At 35.8% G+C, this 21381-nt stretch overlaps 2 protein-coding genes across 4 annotated transcripts in view; both read left to right on the top strand.

The window, feature by feature from the left end:
• Positions 1-55: 55 nt before the first annotated feature.
• The window catches only part of LOC120155044 (aldehyde oxidase GLOX-like), a 25257-nt gene continuing 3931 nt past the window's right edge, over positions 56-21381 (top strand). Inside the window, exons 1-2 of the mRNA XM_039166629.1 lie at positions 56-1841; positions 11838-11842. Coding sequence (XP_039022560.1) covers positions 90-1793 — 1704 coding nt within the window. The 5' untranslated portion in view covers positions 56-89 and the 3' untranslated portion in view covers positions 1794-1841; positions 11838-11842. The remainder of the gene's footprint in view (positions 1842-11837; positions 11843-21381) is intronic.
• Positions 16181-21381, top strand: part of LOC120155046 (flavonol sulfotransferase-like) — a 22839-nt gene continuing 17638 nt past the window's right edge. For 2 of the 3 annotated variants that reach the window (XM_039166632.1, XM_039166631.1), the window contains exon 1: positions 16181-17043. In XM_039166632.1, coding sequence (XP_039022563.1) covers positions 16197-17043 — 847 coding nt within the window. In that variant the 5' untranslated portion in view covers positions 16181-16196. Of the gene's footprint in view, positions 17227-21381 lie in introns of those variants that run through there. The other variant, XM_039166633.1, reaches the window with a different exon arrangement.

Raw genomic sequence — 21381 nt, 5'->3', positions numbered from 1 at the left:
GGATTACCCGAATCCTAAAACCAACCTATATAAGAAAGTTCATATAATAACCCCAGGAACCACAAGAGTTGATCTCCAGTTTTCAGGCCATGGGAAACAAGCCATATTTGCTTTGCCTTTCGATTCATGCAATCTTTGCTTTACAGCATTTCGTTTTTAGTGATGCAGTAAAGAGTCCTGTCCGGAGGCCCCTCAGTGAGCGACATGGGAAATGGGTGCTATTGCGGAATAATACTGGGGTGGTCGCCATGCACATGGCGTTAACACATGAAAATACTGTTATTATCTTCGATCAAACCGCTGCAGGCCCTTCTCAATACCGGCTTCATCAACGGTATAACGGAAGTCAATGTAGTACTCGTTCTCGTAATGATTTGAAAGATGGGACGTGTTATGCTCATTCAGTTGAATACGAAATTCACCGTAATAACCTACGGCCGCTTAGGCTTGTCTCTGATCCCTGGTGTTCTTCGGGTTCTTTTCTCGGCAATGGCACACTGATGCAGATTGGTGGCCATGGTCGTGGTTCTAAAAGGGTTAGATATTTCAGACCTTGTGATAATCATCAATGCAACTGGCAACAATCGACGAGATCGTTGTCGGATAGTCGATGGTATGCTTCGAATCAATTATTGCCTCAACATGATCGAGTTATTGTTGTTGGTGGAAGGAATGCTCGCAGTTATGAATTTGTGCCTAAATTGCATTGCCAGGACAAATCTTTTAATCTTCCATTTTTGCATGACACTAATGACGCCCATGGTGGTGGAAACAACCTCTATCCTTTCCTCCATCTTTCTTCCGATGGTAACCTCTTCATCTTCGCCAACCGTGATTCTATCCTTTTCAATTATCGAAGAAACCGTGTGATCAAATCCTTTCCGAGGATTCCAGGTGGTGGTTCAAGAAATTATCCGAGTTCAGGGTCATCAGTGATTCTCCCATTAGATCACAGAGATAATTTCCAAAAAGTAGAAGTTATGGTATGCGGCGGTGCAGCGTCAGGAGCTTATGAAGCGGCCGAAGAAGGGAGATTCCTCCGGGCGTTGAACTCCTGTGGGAGAATGGTGATCACAGGGAACATTCATAAGTGGAGTATGGAAAACATGCCTGGACCTCGTACCATGCATGATATGCTGATCCTTCCTACTGGCCATATATTGATCATCAATGGCGCTAAACGTGGTTGCGCTGGATGGCAGAATGCGGTGACGCCATCGCTCGAGCCATATCTTTACAATCCGAAGAAAGCGGTCGGCGAAAGATTTACGGTCCTAAAAGCAACCAAGATTGCCAGAATGTATCATTCGTCGGCCCTTCTTTTACCGAACGGAAGAGTCTTGGTTGCTGGCGGCAACCCTAATAATAAATACACTTTCAGCGAAGTTGCTTACCCGACGGAGCTAAGATTACAGGCGTTCGTCCCTGATTATATGGACCGTCAATTCGATCACTTGAGGCCTAGGAATCTGACGGTAGAGTACGGGGGGAATTCTTCCGGTGTCGCATATGGGAAACAGTTTACAGTTCACTTCTTGCTCGGAAGAAGGCCGGGTAAAGATGTGGAATATAGCGTTTACGCGCCGCCGTTCACGACGCATTCGAATTCAATGAATCAAAGGTTGCTGAAACTGAGATGCCAGCGGATGACGAGGGATGGTGGTGGTTTGATGAGTGCTGTTTTGGAGGGTCCTCCGTCACCGAATGTTGCACCACCTGGTTACTATTTGCTTACCGTTGTTAATGCAGGCATTCCTAGCTTATCAAAATGGATTACATTCACCAATGCTTGATCTTTCTTGCAATTTGTCTTCATTATTGAAAATAAATGTTTCTAATTTGCCGTGTTTATATTGTAAATTCACTTTAAGAAAATACGTAGGTGATTTGTTTTAAGTAAATGACGATTATTTAGGTAGTAGTCTTTCCTACAGTATACATCAAAATCCTCGTCTAATATCCATCATTTTTCGCCAAAATTAATTATTTATCAAATCATCATTTAATGCAGAAGATTTAAATGTGTAAAGTTTTTCCCACTATAATCGTCATCTTTTGTGTGAGACTTTTGATTTTTTATTTTATTTTTAAAACTAAATTAAAAAATATAGAAACTAAAATTTTCATTTTATAAAAGTTGATTATATAATAAAATATAACGTTGTGTTAATTTAATTCACTTAAAATTGATTTATGAAAATTCTTAATTTAGTTCTTTCATTTTTATTTCTTTATAATTTGATTAAAAATACAAAAAAAAAAAATCAAAGTCGCCACCTCTTGAAGGTGACTTTGTCGGGATTTTTTTTATTTTTGTAAAATTAGGTATTAAAAAATTAAAAATACATAAATTAAAGTAAATATTAGCTATATGATAAAATGAAATTATGAGTTTAAGAAAGGAGTCTGAAAATTTAATTTAATTAAAACTAATTTTTAAAAAATTATATTTTAATCCTAAACTTTTTTTTTACAATTTAGTTTAAAATGCAAAAAAGTGGAGGAATTAAAATAAGAATTTTTAAAAGTTAACTTTAAAATAATTAAGTGAAACGCTGAGTTTAAGAAAGGAACTGTTACATTATTATTATTATTATTATTATTATATATTATTATTTATATAGTCATTTTATTTTATTTTTGTATTTTTAATTTCTTTCAATTTGATGTAGTTATTTACTTATTTACCCCTTAAAATTTTTATCTTTCACATTTACTCCTTAAAAGTTTCATTTTGATTTCATCCCAAATTATATATATCTATAAAATTTTAACTTAAAATTATAAAATTTAATAAAATTTTCGTCCCATCCAATTTTGGTCATCAATTTTAAAAATAGTAATTTTGATTCCATAAGTTATCAGTTAGTTCAATCTTGGTCCCTATAGTGACAACCTGCAAAAGAGGATAATGGCCCTTATTAGCGAAATTCTCAGCCCCCTTTTCAGAGTTTTCTTCTACTAATTCTGTCTCATCTTTGAAAACATATTTATTTCTTTTTTCTTTCTCTAATTCAATCTATCGATTACCTATTTTGTTTCATTGTTACCACCTCTTTTTGAAACCAAATAGCGATTGAATTTGAAGTAGAATGGGGTTTTATCGTCCATTATTCTCTTTTGCATGTTTTTTTTTTAAATTTTAATTGTCAACCTAAACTTCCGTTAATGGATTAATGGTTGAGGAACTAAATCAAACAGACCGATAACATAAATGATCAAAATCATAATTTTTTAAATTGGTGATCAAAACCGGACAGATAAAAAAATAAGGGACCATTCGTATAATTTACCCTCTAATAAATTATCCTATTAAATATCATACCATAAAGCTTAGAGTATAATGGCATTCCGTATTGTAATATAATGATATTAACCAATAATTTATTTCTATGCTATCTACAATTTCTATTATAGTATCTTTACTGCAAGATTATGATTTACTATAATTATTATTAATCATTTTTTTATTATTTTTAATAGTCTTCTATTGATAGCGTGTACATACTTTGTCGACACAACTGCTCGAATCTAAAATATTTTAAAAAATAATAAATGTTTTATAACCGAGACCACTCAATGAGTTTAATTATTTATTATTATTTAATATATTGTTGTTATGATATTTATCATATATGTTAGTGTGGTTTTGTCTAGGTATAAGGATGGATCGAGAGGGTTGTTGGAGAGTGCAATCGTACCCTTAGAAATTTAAAATTATCTTATATTCACATTTTTAGTATTTTTATTGATCATCTAATTTTCCCATCCCCTAAATTTCTAAAGTTCACACACCCCTAATATAAATCCTTGTGTTCATTCCTATCTAGATAGTACTTTGGGTTGATCGATTTTGGGATAAAATATTAAAGTGTAAACAAAAACAAATATATATATATATATATATCATATAAGTGTTGAAAAATAACAAATTAATTGAATAAAATTGATGATATATATAATAAGTCATGTCACTCTGTGAATATACTTATTAATAATAAGTTCTATTTTTTTTTTCATATGGGTTCAAGCACCAACAAAGCAATTTGTGAATACCCTATTTTTTAAAATCTACAAAAAGAAAAAAAAGAAAATGTCAAGTTGAGAGGTACATCGTCATACAGTAGATTCTATCACATATAATTATTTTTAAATAATTAAATAAATATATATCTTATCATATATAATTATTTTTAAATAATTAATAAATAAATATATTTTAAATTATTTATGATATAATATAATTTTTATTTAATTTTTAAATAATTGAATATTTTATTATATGATAAATAAATATTATAAATTTAAATTTTAAAATAATTTAATATTAATTTTATATAAAAAATTATTTAATTATTTTTATTCACAAATAAAATTAAAAATAATTTAATTTTTAATTTAATAGTTATATAAATTAAATATTAATATTGGTGGAAATAAAAAGAATTCTTAGCCAAACTTAATGGTTTAATATTTGTACACTTATACCATAGGTCTCATGTTTTTTGGTTTTTTTTTATTAATATGAGGTAAGTACAAAGAAGTATATGTTCAAAGATAACTCTCAATCATTCGACATTGAACGCTCATACTCCTAATATTCATGGTGCTCAAAGCTGGGGCCTCAAGGAATAACAACAATTCCTTTAACACCGAAGTCACTTGGTTTGTGCATAAATCTTGTTAGAAAAAAATGTTAATTCAAGAAAATAAAATAATAATAATAATAATATATAATTATATAATAGAATGAAACAAAATAAATAAAGAATAAAAATTAAAGGACGAAATTGGTTACTTGTGTGTAGACATGAAAACGATTGAGTGAAGTCAGATAAACTGAAGAATGATTTTTGTTGAGGTATGTATGAACAATTTCCTTAAGACAAATTCGTCCTCTCCTCGATGCTTTGAGTAATGTTGGACGTCGGTCTCTCAGGATACAACAACAAACAGAATGGGAAGCTCCCAATAATAATAGAGTTACAACTCAAATGTACACAAGGTCTATGAATAGTACATGCCCACTAAAATATTCAAGACGTACTTTTATAGCTCGATCCAAGTTGGGACCATAATATGGTGATAAGCTCCTCAAACTGCTCACATAAGAACCTAAAAACAGAAACACATTATGAAAGCTGAGCTCACAAGCTCTATGTGTAACAACCCGATAATATCAAAATAATAGTTAAATGGAATTGAAGATTTAATTGTGAAAATTGGTAAATTTTAGGGACTAAATTGAAAGATTTTAAAACTTGTAGCTTATTTTAGAGTTAAAGAAAATTCAGGGACCAAGCCCTGAATTTACCTAAAAAAGTTAGGTATTTGGTTTATATATATGATATATGCGTGAATTGGGTTCTGAAAATCAGAACCCAATTCCTCCCAAATTTCCATTTCCTTACCTCAACTTCCGACGACGATTCTGACACCGTCCGAATTCCGATCGTCGTTTTGAAAGTACCATCGTGTTCCTTGTGCCGTTCCGAGTCCGCCGGTGTCATCCTCGATCTCTGTTGACGGCGACGCGTGGGGAGGTGGATCAGTCAAAGATTCGACCGAGTCGAAATCGAGCTTTCCGCCGTTCAAAAATTTGAACCGATCTTAGTAAGTATCTTGAAATCGCTCAAAATAATTTTTAGAAAATTTTCTGTGATTTTTAGAGCCCCGGAGGACGTCGCACGCGCCACAAGCGCCGCCGTAGGCGAGTGAACGCTGGAAACCGGTTTTGAACCGGTTTTGACCGGTCACGACCCGACCCGTTGACCCGACCCGACCGTTGACCCGACCCGTTGACCGATGCAATTCTGGGAATTAATTTGGTTTTGGTGCTATTTTGAGAATTAATTCGAAAAGGGTGCTATATTGGTAATTATTTTAAAAAAGGTGCTATTTGTGTAAAATGTTTGACAGTTTGTTGACCTCCTTTGACCAGAACTTTGACTGGCTTTGACCGGCTATTAAACGACCTTTTTTTTGACCACAAATACATATCCTGATAGTTTTCAACGTCCCGAATCCGTTTTTGGGGTCCGTTTCACTAAATTCAAACCCAAAAGTCTCCAAATCGTTAGTCAAACCCATTGACTTTATTTTTGACCAAGAATTTGAAATTTAGGAAGGTCATACTTTATGTTTTTCGACGTCCTAAATTTGATTCCGAAGTCCGTTTTGCCAAATTCTGACCTGAAATTCCCGAATCGAGCTTGTAAACCCAAAAGGCTTAATATTTTAATATTTTGATTATTTAAATGAGATTTGGTCAAGGATTTAATCAATAAAAATATTTTATGAAGGTACTCGTGTTTCACCTGAGCAAGGATCAATTAGGTCCGGTGTTATCCGTTCGTTAGATCAGCCTGAACCGCGTACTACGAGAATTACCCGTAGGTTTCCGTATATTATTTAAATAATATTTAGATTATTTATATTAGGATTCCAATATGGATTTTTCCAATTCGTAGGGTCTAGCGCTGTAGCAGAACGTGATCGACAGACCCAGTAATAGGCTTCCCTATCTGATTTCCCAGACTGTTACAGGTGTGTTTCCTGACAGTGTTATTTTTCTGTTTTAAACTATCATATAAATAGTTTATCTGATTTTTGACCTGGATTCTGATATGATATTTGACCTGGATTTTTATATGATACTTGACATGGACTCTGTTTTGTACTTGACTTGAATTATGTTTTAATTTTTGATATACATATATCCGTTATAAGCGGAATATGATTATTTTGGGGGGAATAATGTTAGAGGAAGTATACCTGGAGGTTCCTCTGCTGTGTGCTCAGGATCTTATTTACCGGCTCCTCTGCTGTGTGCTCAGGACCTTACTGGACTTGTTGGTGGGTGTATGGTTTTGGGGAACCTACACAATTTGGACTTGATGGATGGGGGTAGTATATATATATAAAACATGTTTGATAACTGATTTTACTGGAATATTTTATTCGTACGTTTTATACATTGTTTGGAGCACACTGAGCTTTTTAGCTCATTCTATAGTTTTTACCCTTTTTCAGATAATAGCAGATCATAAGCTAGCAGATTTGGCATCAGGAGAGATCAACTACTTATTTTGTACGAACATATATTTCTATATGTTTTTCAGTTATATTTTGTGACATGTATTTGCTATCGTTTTGTACATATTTTGTAATATTAATATATTTTGTTTAATATTCTATAAGTTGTAATAAAAAAAACTCTGAATGGGATATGTGACCACTTAGGTTTGGGTCTAACTTATAGACCGGGTCTGGGGGTTACATTTGGTGGTATCAGAGCTTTCAGTTTTAAACACTCGAACTGTATATGGGTCCTAAATTTTGGATTTTTAAGAAATAAAAAAAATGTCACCTTATGTTATGATTTAAAGTTTTCTCGAGATCCTTGATACTAATCTGACACATGTTTCAAATTCTTTCTGTAGAGCCTTATAGATCCAACGATGAATGCTGCTAGAGGTCGTAGGACAGGACGTGGACGTGGTAGAGGGCGAGTCACTCGACCTTCTGTTACGATAGACGATCCGATGTCACCACGTGATCCTCCTGTTCCGCAAGTAGATCTGACTCTTTCTCATGATGATCAGTTTACTCCCGTGAGAGACCCTCCCGTCACTGAGGATGAGGATACTGAGATGAATGAAGACGCCATTACTAGAGCTATCTTCCGCATGTTTCAGAGAGCTGCTAGAGCCCCTAGTAACATGACTGCAGTGGAGATTTCAAATTCTTTGGTCGCTGCTGGTGTAGTTCCATTTGAGGGTATTACTAGTGGACCTCCGACAGACGCTGAGTATTGGCTGGAGGACACAGAGAGGATTATGGATGAAATGGACCTCAGACCTGAGCAGAAGTTGAAGGGGGCCGTAACTATGTTGAAGAAATAAAGCTTCAGATGGTGGCAATCCATTTCTGGTAGTATTCCGAGGAACCAATTAACATGGGATCTTTTCAAGACGCGCTTCCGGAGTCGCTACATCGGAGAGAGATATCTACAGGAGCGACGCCAGGAGTTTCAGAATCTGGAGCAGGGTAATATGTCTGTTATGGATTACGAGGTTGAGTTCATCCGATTGAGCCGATATGCTCATGAACTTGTGAACACTGAGACAGATCGATGCTTGAGGTTCGAGAATGGACACATGTATGAGATCAGGAGTCGAGTCGCTACCTATCGAGAGAGGAATTTTGATGCTTTGGTTGAGATAGCCAAGACTGCTGAGGAAATAGAGCGACTGGGTATGGAGCACAGGAGAGATAGTGATCGAGCTCAAACCCGATTCAGGAGGCCTTCTGGTTCTGTTAATTCTTCTGCACATCCTAGCAAGAGAGGCAGGGGTGATTCATTTCAGAGAGGCGGTGCGAGTGTCAGACATGTTGCATCCAGTTCTTCAATTGTATATTCTTCTAGACATGGTGGATCATCTGGGTTGCAAGCTTTGAAGATATGTTATTACTGTGGAAAACATCATATTGGAGAATGCAGAATGAAATTGGGCACATGTTATAAGTGTGGTTCTGGTGACCATTTTTTGAGGGACTGTCCAGAGCGAGATCGTTCATTTCAGACACCAGCTCGTACTCCCGCTCGTACTCAGAGTATTGTTCAGACTCCAACAGTGAGTCATAGTCAGGGCAGAGTACCAGGATCGGCTAGTAGAGGCCGAGCATCTCAGAGTAGAGGTCCAGTGAGATCTGATGCCAGACAGCCTGCATTGGTTTACACTACCAGACTTCGACAAGATCGTGATGGGCCAAATGTGACTGCAGGTACTGTTACTATTCATTCAGTTCCATACTTTGCATTGTTTGATAGTGGCTCTACAAATTCCTATGTATCACATTCCGTTTCTGAGGGTCTAAATATTCCTGTTGAGAATACTGAGCGTTCAGTGATAGTTCAAAGCCCCTTAGGCAAATCCATCGTGTTGGATCATATTTTTAGAGAGTGCCCTATAGAGATCAATGGGGAGATTTTTCTGGCTGATCTGATGGAGTTACCCTTTGAAGAGTTCGATTTGATTCTCGGCGTAGATTGGTTGGACAAACATCGAGTAAATATTGATTTTGAGACTAAGAGAGCTATTCTGAAGACCCTAGATAATCGAAAGATTGTAATGATCGGGGAACGACGTGGATTTCTGACGAATGTTGTGTCTGCCTTGGTAGCGGAGAAGATGATCAGGAAGGGTTCTGAGGCGTTTCTTGCTTATATTTTGGACACTAGGAGATCGCAATCCGATATTGAAGGCATCCGAATTGTCAAGGAATTTCTTGATGTTTTTCCCGAGGAGTTGCCTGGATTACCTCCAGATAGAGAAGTCGAGTTTGTGATTGAAGTCTATTCTGGTTCTACCCCGGTTTCAATGGCTCCTTATCGTATGGCCCCAAAGGAGCTTAAGGAACTGAAAGTTCAACTTCAGGAGTTGTTGGACAGGGGATTTATTCGACCTAGTGTATCACCGTGGGGAGCCCCAGTTCTCTTTGTCAAGAAGAAAGATGGGACGTTGAGACTCTATATCGATTATAGGAAACTGAACAAGCTCACGGTGAAAAACAAATATCCTCTGCCCAGAATCGACGATCTATTTGACCAATTTCGAGGGGCTTCTATCTTTTCAAAGATAGACTTACGATCTGGTTATTATCAACTCAAAGTGAAAGATTCGGATATTCCGAAGACTGCATTCCGTACTCGATACGGGCACTATGAGTTTTTAGTGATGTCATTCGGGTTAACTAATGCCCCCTGCTGCTTTTATGGATCTGATGTATAGGGTGTTTCGACCTTATTTGGACCGGTTTGTAGTTGTATTCATTGATGATATACTGGTGTATTCTAGAGGTGAAGTAGAACATGAGGAGCATTTAAGGATTGTTCTTCAGACTCTACGGGAGAATAAGCTATACGCTAAGTTGAGCAAGTGTGAGTTCTGGCTCAGCAAAGTGACTTTTCTTGGACATATCGTCTCTGCTGATGGCATTCAGGTGGATCCAAGCAAAGTGGAGGCTATTCTGAACTGGAAGCAACCCAGAAACATCTCTGAGATCCGTAGTTTCTTGGGCTTAGCTGGTTACTACCATCGTTTCGTTGAGGGGTTCTCCCTTATTGCAGCTCCTCTGACGAAACTATTGAGGAAAGATGTTCCATTTGTCTGGTCTGAGGACCAACAAGCTAGCTTTGAGAAATTGAAGACTGTTTTAACTCAAGCCCCAGTGTTGATTCAGCCTGAATCTGGGAAGGATTTTTCTGTCTACAGTGATGCTTCTCATTCTGGATTAGGATGTGTTTTGATGCAAGAGAAGAAGGTTGTCGCTTATGCGTCATGTCAGTTAAGGCCGCATGAGCGTAATTATCCTACTCACGATCTGGAATTAGCTGCGGTGGTTTTGCTTTAAAGATCTGGAGACACTACCTCTACGGAGAAAAGTGTTATATCTATACTGATCATAAGAGTCTGAAGTATCTGCTTACTCAGAAAGAATTGAATTTGAGACAGCGTCGCTGGTTGGAGCTTTTAAAAGACTATGATTTTGAGATAGAATATCATCCAGAGAAGGCTAATGTAGTGGTAGACGCCTTGAGCCGTAAGGCGATATCAGATCTCAGAGCCTTATTTGCCAACTTGAGCTTATTTGATGATAATAGCCTATTAGCAGAGTTACATGTTAAACCTACTTTGGCCGAGAAGATTAAGGCCAAACAACTCCTTGATAGCTCGTTGCTTCCCATTATTGAACAAGTTAAGCATGGATCGAGTTCGGAGTATACTGTGGATCAGGATGGTATTTTGTGTTTTCACGGTCGTTACTGCGTCCCTAAAGATGATGAGTTGAGACATATTATTCTTCAGGAGGCTCATAATAGTCTTTATGCTATGCATCCTGGTGGGGACAAAATGTACAATAATCTCAAAGAGCGCTACTTTTGGAGTGGTATGAAGAAGAATATTTTAGATTTTGTGGCAAGGTGTTTGACTTGTCAGCAGGTTAAGGCAGAGAACCAGCATCCGTCTGGATTGTTACAGTCAATTAAGATTCCTGAGTGGAAATGGGAGCGTATTACGATGGACTTCGTTACTGGTCTTCCTCTAACTCATTCCAAAAAGGATTCTATCTGGGTGATTGTTGATCGACTCACCAAGTCAGCGCACTTTATCCCTATTCGGGTTAATTATTCTCTGGATAAACTGGCTAAGTTGTACATTTCTGAGATCGTTAGACTTCATGGTGTTCCGTTGTCTATCATATCTAATCGAGATCCGAGATTCACTTCCAGGTTCTGGAAAGCTTTGCACGAGGCTCTGGGTACTCGTTTGAATTTCAGTATAGCTTTTCATCCCCAAACTGATCGACAGTCTGAGCGAGTGATTCAGGTGTTGGAGGATATGTTACGGGGTTGTGTGATTGATTTCCGTGGTAGTTGGGAAGATTTCTTGCCATTAGCTGAGTTTGCTTACAATAATAGTTATCAGGCGAGTATTCGCATGGCACCGTACGAGGCTCTGTATGGACGTAGATATCGTACTCCTATATGTTGGACAGAGATACATGATAGAAAAACTTTGGGTCCAGACTTAGTTCGAGAGACTGAAGATACTGTCAGACTGATCCATGATCGCTTAAGAGAGACAATTGATAGGCAGAAGTCATACGCAGATAAGTGACGTAAGGATATCGAGTTTGAGGTTGGAGATCAGGTTTTTCTCAAGGTATCTCCATGGAAGAAGGTATTAATATTTGGACGTAAAGGTAAACTGAGTCCGCGATTTATTGGGCCGTATCGTATTCTGAAGAAAGTTGGACCTGTTGCTTATCAGCTTGAGTTGCCTTCCCAGCTCAGTCGTATTCATGATGTTTTTCATGTTTCTATGTTGAGGCGATACCGTCCAGATCCAGATCACATCATCCAGGTTGATGAGGTAGAGCTGAGACCTGATTTGTCATATGAGGAGGAGCCTGTTCAGGTTTTAGAGAGGGATGAGCGAGTCCTTCGGAATAGGCGTATTCCAATGGTCAAAGTGCAGTGGAGTAATCGTAGCCCCTCAGAAGCTACTTGGAAGACATTGGAGTCAATGGAGGTTCAATTTCCTCATCTGTTTTCATAAGGTAAATTTCGAGGACGAAATTTCTTGTAGAGGGGGAGAATTGTAACAACCCGATAATATCAAAATAATAGTTAAATGGAATTGAAGATTTAATTGTGAAAATTGGTAATTTTTAAGGACTAAATTGAAAGATTTTAAAACTTGTAGCTTGTTTTAAAGTTAAAGAAAATTTAGGGACCAAGCCCTGAATTTACCTAAAAAAGTTAGGTATTTGGTTTATATATATGATATATGCGTGAATTGGGTTCTGAAAATCAGAACCCAATTCCTCCCAAATTTCCATTTCATTACCTCAACTTCCGACGACGATTCCGACACCGTCCGAATTTCAATCGTCGTTTTGAAAGTACCATCGTGTTCCTTGTGCCGTTCCGAGTCCGCCGGTGTCATCCTCGATCTCCGTTGACGGCGGCGCGTGGGGAGGTGGATCAGTCAAAGATTCGGTCGAGTCGAAATCGAGCTCTCCGCCGTTCAAAAATTTGAACCGATCTTAGTAAGTATCTCGAAATCGCTCAAACTAATTTTTAGAAATTTTTCCGTGATTTTTAGAGCCCCGAAAGACGTCGCACGCGCCACACGCGCCGCCGTAGGCGAGTGAACGCTGGAAACCGGTTTTGACTAGTTTAACCGGTTTGACCGGTCACGACCCGACCCGTTGACCTGATCCGACCGTTGACCCGACGCGTTGACCAGTGCTATTCTGGGAATTAATTTGGTTTTGGTGCTATTTTGGGAATTAATTCGAAAAGGGTGCTATATTGGTAATTATTTTAAAAAGGGTGCTATTTGTGTAAAATGTTTGACAGTTTGTTGACCTCATTTGACCAGAACTTTGACCGACTTTGACCGGCTATTAAACGACCTTTGTTTTCGACCACAAATACCTATCTTGATAGTTTTCGACGTCCCGAATCCGTTTTACTAAATTCAAACCCGAAAGTCTTTAAATCGTCAGTCAAACCCGTTGAATTTATTTTTGACCAAGAATTTGAAATTTCGGAAGGTCATACTTTATGTTTTTCGACGTCCTGAATTTGATTCCGAAGTCCGTTTTGCCAAATTCTGACCCGAAATTCCCGAATCGAGCTTGTAAACCCAAAAGGCTTAATATTTTAATATTTTGATTATTTAAATGAGATTTGGTCAAGGATTTATTCAATAAAAATATTTTATGAAGGTATTCGTGTTTCACCTGAGCAAGGATCAATTAGGTCCGGTGTTATCCGTTCGTTAGATCAGCCTGAACCGCGTACTACGAGAATTACCTGTAGGTTTCCGTATATTATTTAAATAATATTTAGATTATTTATATTAGGATTCCAATATGGATTTTTCCAATTCGTAGGGTCTAGCGCTGCAGCAGAACGTGATCGACAGACCCAGTAATAGGCTTCCCTATCTGATTTCCCAGACTGTTACAGGTGTGTTTTCTGACAGTGTTATTTTATTGTTTTAAACTATCATATAAATAGTTTATCTGATTTTTGACCTGGATTCTGATATGATATTTGACCTGAATTTTTATATGATACTTGACATGGACTCTGTTTTGTACTTGACTTTAATTATGTTTTAATTTTTTATATACATATATCTGTTATAAGCAGAATATGATTATTTTGGGGGGAATAATGTTGGAGGAAGTATACCTGGAGGTTCCTCTGCTGTGTGCTCAGGACCTTATTTACCGGCTCCTCTGCTGTGTGCTCAGGACCTTACTGGACTTGTTGGTGAGTGTATGGTTCTGGGGAACCTACACAATTTGGACTTGATGGATGGGGGTAGTATATATATATAAAACATGTTTGATAACTGATTTTACTGAAATATTTTATTCTTACGTTTTATACACTGTTTGGAGCACACTGATCTTTTTAGCTCATTCTATAGTTTTTACCCTTTTTCAGATAATAGCATACCATAAGCTAGCAGATTTGGCATCAGGGGAGATCAACTACTTATTTTGTATGAACATATATTTCTATATGTTTTTCAGTTATATTTTGTGACATGTATTTGCTATCGTTTTGTACATATCTGTAATATTAATATATTTTGTTTAATATTCTATAAGTTGTAATAAAAAAAAAACTCTGAATGGGATATGTGACCACTTAGGTTTGGGTCTAACTTACAGACCGGGTCTGGGGGGTTACACTATGTCACACAAATAATTATATTATACTACATGCATTCATCATATGAGCATGCTAATAAGTATAGTCATGAACAATATAAATTCACCAAACATACAATCACAAGCAAACATCATGATGTAATCTGGCACAACATCAACATCTTACATCCGAATGACACTCATTGTCAAGTACCTAAGGTGAGATCTTGGTCACGAAGCATCCGCATTTTACATCCGGTTAGTATATTCCTCTCGAGTACACGGAACGTGTCTGGGCACGGAGCATCAAAGCAATATCCGACTAGCATTTAAAGTGCTCGTGCACTAAATTGAATATACACGAATATTTCTCATACAAGCTAGACGATCGTCACACATACAAGTAATTCAAGCGTCCTCATCGTTTCCCGAATGTCAAATAAAGACACAAGTCTTATGGAATCTTACCTCATAATATTCTTATGCTTATCATAGAATTTATTCAATATTTTCGCTTGCAAGCTTTTATTAGTAGGTTTAACGTCCCTAGACTCTTCTCTCGAGTCCCTCGCAAAACAAGGCTTCTAGCCTTTATTTCATTAAATAATACTAATACCTAGCCCTAAGGTATTGGTACTAACCTTGGAGTATCAATATTTACCCTTGGTACCGATACCCTTTTTGCATTTGATGTTCAGAAATTCCCTTTGGTATCGATACTACCTTAGAGTATTAATACCATTTTTGTTTTCTATTTTTGAAAAATTCCCCTCAGTATCAATACCCTTATCTAGAGTATCGGTACTATCTCATGGTATTGATACTATCCCGAGGAATCGGTACCGAATTTGACTATTGTAATCTAAAATTGAACCTTTATATCGATGACATATCATCAATATTGATACTCTATGAATCGAGTATTGATAACACTCGGCCAAAACCCTTGATTTTGGCTTATCTCAAGAACAATACCAATATTGTTCATCCATTATCGGTACTCAACCCAGAAATGTCATGTTTCTCACAAGAGTTATGCTCCAACACATATCTAATACCCTCTTAAGGCCCTCAAATGTTATTCGAAGCTTATGGAAATTTAAAGGGAATTTTCTCCCACTTCTTTCACTAATCACATAACAAGGAATGAGTTGCTAAGTCTTCTAAGGACTTAAGAAAAGTAGAAATATGATATCCAAACATTAGAAACGAGTTGGAATCATCTAAGGAAGAGGGATTGAATGAAAGTTCTAGAGGTGAAAATTACTCTCCTTACCTTTGCCAATTTGGACTAGGAATGTAGAATAATAAAGGTGTTTTCTTTGTTGCTTCAAGACTTGAAAGAAGGGAGTGAAGAGAAAAGAGAAAAAAGACAAAGGAATGAAGAACAATATGCCTCAACAAATTAATGGGAAATCAACCTTTCAAACTTTTAATGGTACAATTTCCTCTTTGGTCCTATCTTCTTTGGACTCAATTCAAAAACCCTCTTTTTATTGTTATTTGGACTCAATTCTAACTCAATCAAGCTCATACTTAGCACAACTATTTTAATATATTAACAAACCAATCCATGGTCCACTCAAGTAAAATAATATTGTTGACCTGAAATTGGGATGTTACAACGTCCACACTTGATCTTATATATAATAAAAATTTAGGAAACATAACCAAAATAAAGTCAAAATTCTTATATAAAAAATAAACAAGTAATTAAAATTTAATAAAATTTAACAAAACAATTGATTGAATTAAATATCAAAATTTTAAACGTTAAAAAAAGAGATGGATACAGTCTACTTAATTTTTAATATTTTAAAAGCTAACATTTTAAACCTTTTTAGAATAATTAAGTAATATGTTTTAATTTTTATAATTTTTTGTGTGACTTTTCTCTCAGCCTATTTATAGAGCCAACGTTCCACAATATTCATACATCCATTATCCTGTTCTTGATGGAGTCCCACTTAGATTCCTCAAGTAAACATGTTGAGAATGAAAATGAAGATGAGTTTGAGAGATCCTTCAAAGAGATGTTATCCACTCTCCCCAAAGGGAACAGCTGGGGTAATTTTGAAAATTTATTTCAATACCAAGGATTCTGGCTCTACCCGACTTACTTAAAAGGAGTTGTTTCAGCTCAACAACAATTCCAGGCTCAACCCTCCGATATCATGCTTTGCAGTTTCCCCAAAACCGGCACCACCTGGTTAAAATCCCTCATTTTTTCCATCATTACAAGAACTTCATTCGATGATTCAACCTGCCCTTTGCTTTCCAAGTCGCCTCATGATGTTGTGCCTTTCATGGAGCTTCATCATGCCCATTTCTCCACTCACCGGGACCTTGGAATTCCTGTGTTAGCCACACATGCTCCTTATTCTTCCTTACCCAGGTCGATAATCGATTCTGGTTGTAGAATTGTTTACATTTGCAGGGACCCCAAGGATTCATTTGTTTCATTGTACCACTTCAAAGTCCAGATCATCCGAACATCCAAAAACACTCAAGCTCAACCCATTGATCTCAATGAGGCGTTTGAGTTGTTTTGTGAAGGTGAAAATATCTATGGACCTTACTGCGACCATGTTTTGGGGTATTGGAAAGCAAGTGTGGAACATCCAGATAAGATTATGTTCTTGAAGTATGAAGAGATGAAAGATGAGACTGTTTTGTATGTTAATAAATTGGCGGAGTTCATCGGTTACCCTTTTTCATTGGAGGAACATAAAAAAGGAGTAGCTGAAAAGATTGTAAAGAAGTGTAGTTTCGAGAATTTAAGCAATCTGGAAGTGAATAAAAGTGAAAAAGATTACAGAAAAGTGATTCAGAACAAGATGTTTTTTCGAAAAGGGAAGGTTGGGGATTGGAAGAATTATTTGACTCCTGAAATGGCCGCACGGTTGGACCAAATAATACAGCAGAAGCTCAGCGGTTCTGGTTTAAGTTTGTGAATGTTAAAGAACTGGTTCATAATATCCATTTTCATGTGTGGTTCAGAGTTTGCTTTATGTTTTAGTTTCCCTTGAATAAAGGCTCTGTTTAAACCAGACATTGTAATTTGATCTTTGTTTTACTACCTTTGAATAAACTACGAGCAGCAAAAGCATTGCATTTGCTTGCAAATTGCTTGTCTTTCTTTGTTTCATTTATCTCCTCCTCACCTTCTTTGTTGGCATTGTCGGTCATCTGTCGGCAAAGATGTAGTGATTCTGACACTCATAATTAAGAAATTAACCTATGCATCGACTGAAGTAGCGTCCTTATCATCGATCATTGTCATCATCGGTGGCAATGTGCAAGAACAAGGTACTTGTGGGGGTATTAATTAAATTTTGGTCTGAGAATGACTACGTAAAGGTCTAACTATATTTATGTATGACCACATATAAATATTGAAATAGACTAAAGAGAGTAGATGGGACAATCTTATTTTTAAAATTTTTAAAATTAAAATCAAGTACGTAAGCTTGTCCCTTATTTAATTATATCATTTTTAAAGTTGAAATCAAAGTGTAAATCTATATTTACTTATAATTCCTTCAGGTTTTCCCCCTTTTTTCGTATGAATTGGAGCACCAATAAAGTAATTCACGATTGTCCTCATTCAACCGTTTGTTTAAAGGAATATATTAGAATCTCTGTATTGTAGAATTGTTTGTTCTTATATCATTAGCTTGAAGCCTTCTTCCAATTAAGAAAAACTATTGAAGGGACACAATTAGTAGTTCTAATGCATACCTGCACTGGAGATGAGTTTTGGGTAGAAATTTTCATATATGCGGAGGATGGCACCGTAATATCCACGTTAATCATGCTTCTTGTTGTTTAAGAGGTTTGCAAGTAGATTAGTTGATGTCAAAGAAAACAGTAAGTTCAAAAGTTCATAATTGGATGCAATGATCTGATCTCCATGAATGCGTCGACCTGATCAAAGGAAAACATGGATTAAAGTAGACATAATGTTAACTCTTCATTTTATGTTGCTTTTGCTATGATTTTATACTGAAAATTATATGATGATATGCAGGTATGTCTATGAATAGAAATTCGTAAGTAGAAAAGATAATCAAAATGATATCAATATGAAGTGCTCTAGGAACATTGGAAATTTGCGAGACATACTAACATGGAGTGAGAATCATCTCCCCCAAAAATCTTCGGATCACAATGGCATGATCCAACTTCATTTTTTCTTATTTTCAATTATTGAATTAAATGGATTTGTATATTATTAAATATTTTGTTAAATCGAGATAACATCTTTTGTGAGGAGAATATATGAAATCGTCTCATAAATTAATGAGGTGTGGTCTTGAGGATTGTTCGTAAAAATGATTTTTTTTTTATTTTTCAAAAGATTCTTACTATAAAGTATTTTTTAATATGTAAAATATTAACTTTTATATTTTAGAGGCAGTATTCTCGAATGAAGGACGACCTATGAAATAGCCTCCTAAATCGTTGAAGTGTAATTCCGTAAGATATTCAAGTGAAAGGATATCCTCCCCAATTTTAAATTAAATTAAAATATTATAAATGATTTACTTAAAATTAATTTTTATTATTTTAATTATATATATAATTTCATTCATTGCATTACATCATTTATATATGTTGCACTTATTTTTTAACCGAGCTCTGAATTTTGGATTTTATTAAACTGTAAGGTAATATACAACCATGAATTAGCTAGGTTAATTTTATACATACGGCCAAATTTAGCTAGACTTTAGTTGGCCAATTTATTACATGAAAATTAAAAATGGATGTGCCTTGTGCTAATTAAGATGTTGGGAATGACAGAAACAGTATCCAAGTATAGGAAAAGGATAAATTTAATTAAACTTTAGTTAGCCTATTTTTTACTTGAAAATTACAAATTAAAGTGCCTTGGCTTCATATGGCTAGTTGATTACAATTCGACCCATTATACTTTTTTGGTTGTACTTTCAGTTTCTAGGGTTTCGCCCTAACTAATTCGAATTGACTCATGTCACACGTTTGGTTTTGGTGGATGAGTCCCAACAAAGTTTTTTTTTTATATATACAAAGACTTGAACTTGAGACTTAAAGAATATCAAGTTGCTTACCATTTGAGCCAATCGATGTTAATATCATTATATCTTTTGATACATATGTAATTGCAAATAGGGTTACAAATTTAGGGGCGTCATCATGTTTTGGGTTTTAAATTTAATTTTCATTAAGATCTTGGATATTAAATTTTCTAATATAATTACAACCAAATAGATCAATATGTTTCCTATAGGTAGCTTATAGTTCTTTTTTTTTTAGATATTGTTAAAAGATAACAACAACATAATAATCACACAATAAAATAAATATTAAAATTTTATGTGAAAAATTCTTTCAAAAAAAAAAAACTACAAGTAGACATTGGCGGAGCCAGCATACATTGAGGGGTGTCATTTGACACCCCAAAAGTTTCTAAACTTTTATTTTGACCCATATAAATTATATATATATAAGAAAAGAAAGACTCCTTTTAAAAAAAAAAAGTTTTGACACCCTCTAAAAAAGAAATTGACCCTATATTTTAAAAAAAATATTTAATAATAAGAATTTTAAAATTCATTTTTCCCACTTAGTTTTTTTCATATAATTTTTAAATTGGGTACCCAAAATTTTTTTCTTTTAGCTCCGCCCTTGGGAGTAGAAGATGAGAATTGTCACACCCTAAATCAATGGTTAGAAGGTTTAGAAACAAATTGCAACTATTAAGTGATTCAAATTATGGTGGACTATATTAGAAGAGAACCAAGGTTTAAAGGGCTTAATTGAAAATATTGGACATAATATCGGTTCTAAAAGATGCGTTTACTTGAACCTAGGATCTCTAGAGGAAATAACATTACCTTCTATCGTTGAGTCCACTTGATAGGTTCAATAGGGATGATTTTTCTATATGATATATAGATAGGTGCTTAAAAAATAATGTCCATTTCTTTCAAATATATATAACTTCTAGTCTGCTATATAGTACACATATATGTCTGATTTTTCATTCAGCCTATTTATAGAACCAACGTTTCATAATATTCACACACCCATTAACGTGTTCTTGAAGGAGTCCCGCTTAGATTCCTTAAGTAAGCATTTTGAGAATGACAATGAAGATGAATTTGAGAGATCCTTTATAGAGATGTTATTGACTCTCTCCCTAAAGGGGACATCTGGCGTAATTCTGAACGTTTATTTCAATACCAAGGCTTTTGGTTCTTCTCGACTTTCCTAAAAGGAGCCGTTTCAGCTCAACAACAATTCCAAGCTCAACCCTCCGATATCATGCTTTGCAGTTTCCCCAAAACCGGCACCACTTGGTTGAAATCCCTCATTTTCTCCATCATCACAAGAACTTTATTCGATGATTCAACCAGCCCTTTGCTTTACAAGACGCCTAATGAGGTTGTTCCGTTCATGGAGCTTGATCATGCACATTTCTCCACTCATCGAGAACTTGGAATTCCTGTGTTAGCCACACATGTTCCTTTTTCATCCTTACCCAGATCGATAATAGATTCTGGTTGTAGAATTGTTTAAATTTGCAGGGACCCCAAGTATTCATTAGTTTCATTGTACCACTTCAATATCGACATCCAAACATCCCAAAACACTCAAGCTCAACTCCCTGCACTCGATGAAGCGTTTGAGTTGTTTTGTAAAGGTGAAAGTCTCTATGGACCTTATTGGACATGTTTTGGTGATGTAAGGTGAATCTACACACTTCAGGAAGAAGGGAATAGATAACCTTATTGTGTTTCCGATCTAGGAGAGACAGCAAATGATGCCTTTGAATCCTAAGTATTGCTGCAACAAAGGAAAGTAAAAGAAAATATTATAAATGAATTGAAATTAAAACTTAAGTAAATGAAATGGAAATGAATTAATGAAAGAGTTGGTAGTGGAAATGTTGAAAGTCAATTAAGGGGGCTAAGGGGGGCATCGAATTCGGTGGATTGCATTTAATTTCTATTGAAAATGGAAATGGGTAAATTGTATTTTAGTCCCTGCATACTTTAGGATATTTATAAGATTAGTCCTTAAGCTTTAACTATAAATACCATAACCCATTTAGCTTCAAAATCATCCCAAATCATTTATTTCTCCCAATACTAA

This window comes from Hibiscus syriacus, unplaced genomic scaffold (assembly GCF_006381635.1).
Source record: "Hibiscus syriacus cultivar Baekdansim isolate YM2019G1 unplaced genomic scaffold, ASM638163v2 tig00111160_pilon, whole genome shotgun sequence".
NCBI lineage: Eukaryota > Viridiplantae > Streptophyta > Magnoliopsida > Malvales > Malvaceae > Hibiscus > Hibiscus syriacus.
This window is presented reverse-complemented; position numbering and strand designations above follow the sequence as displayed.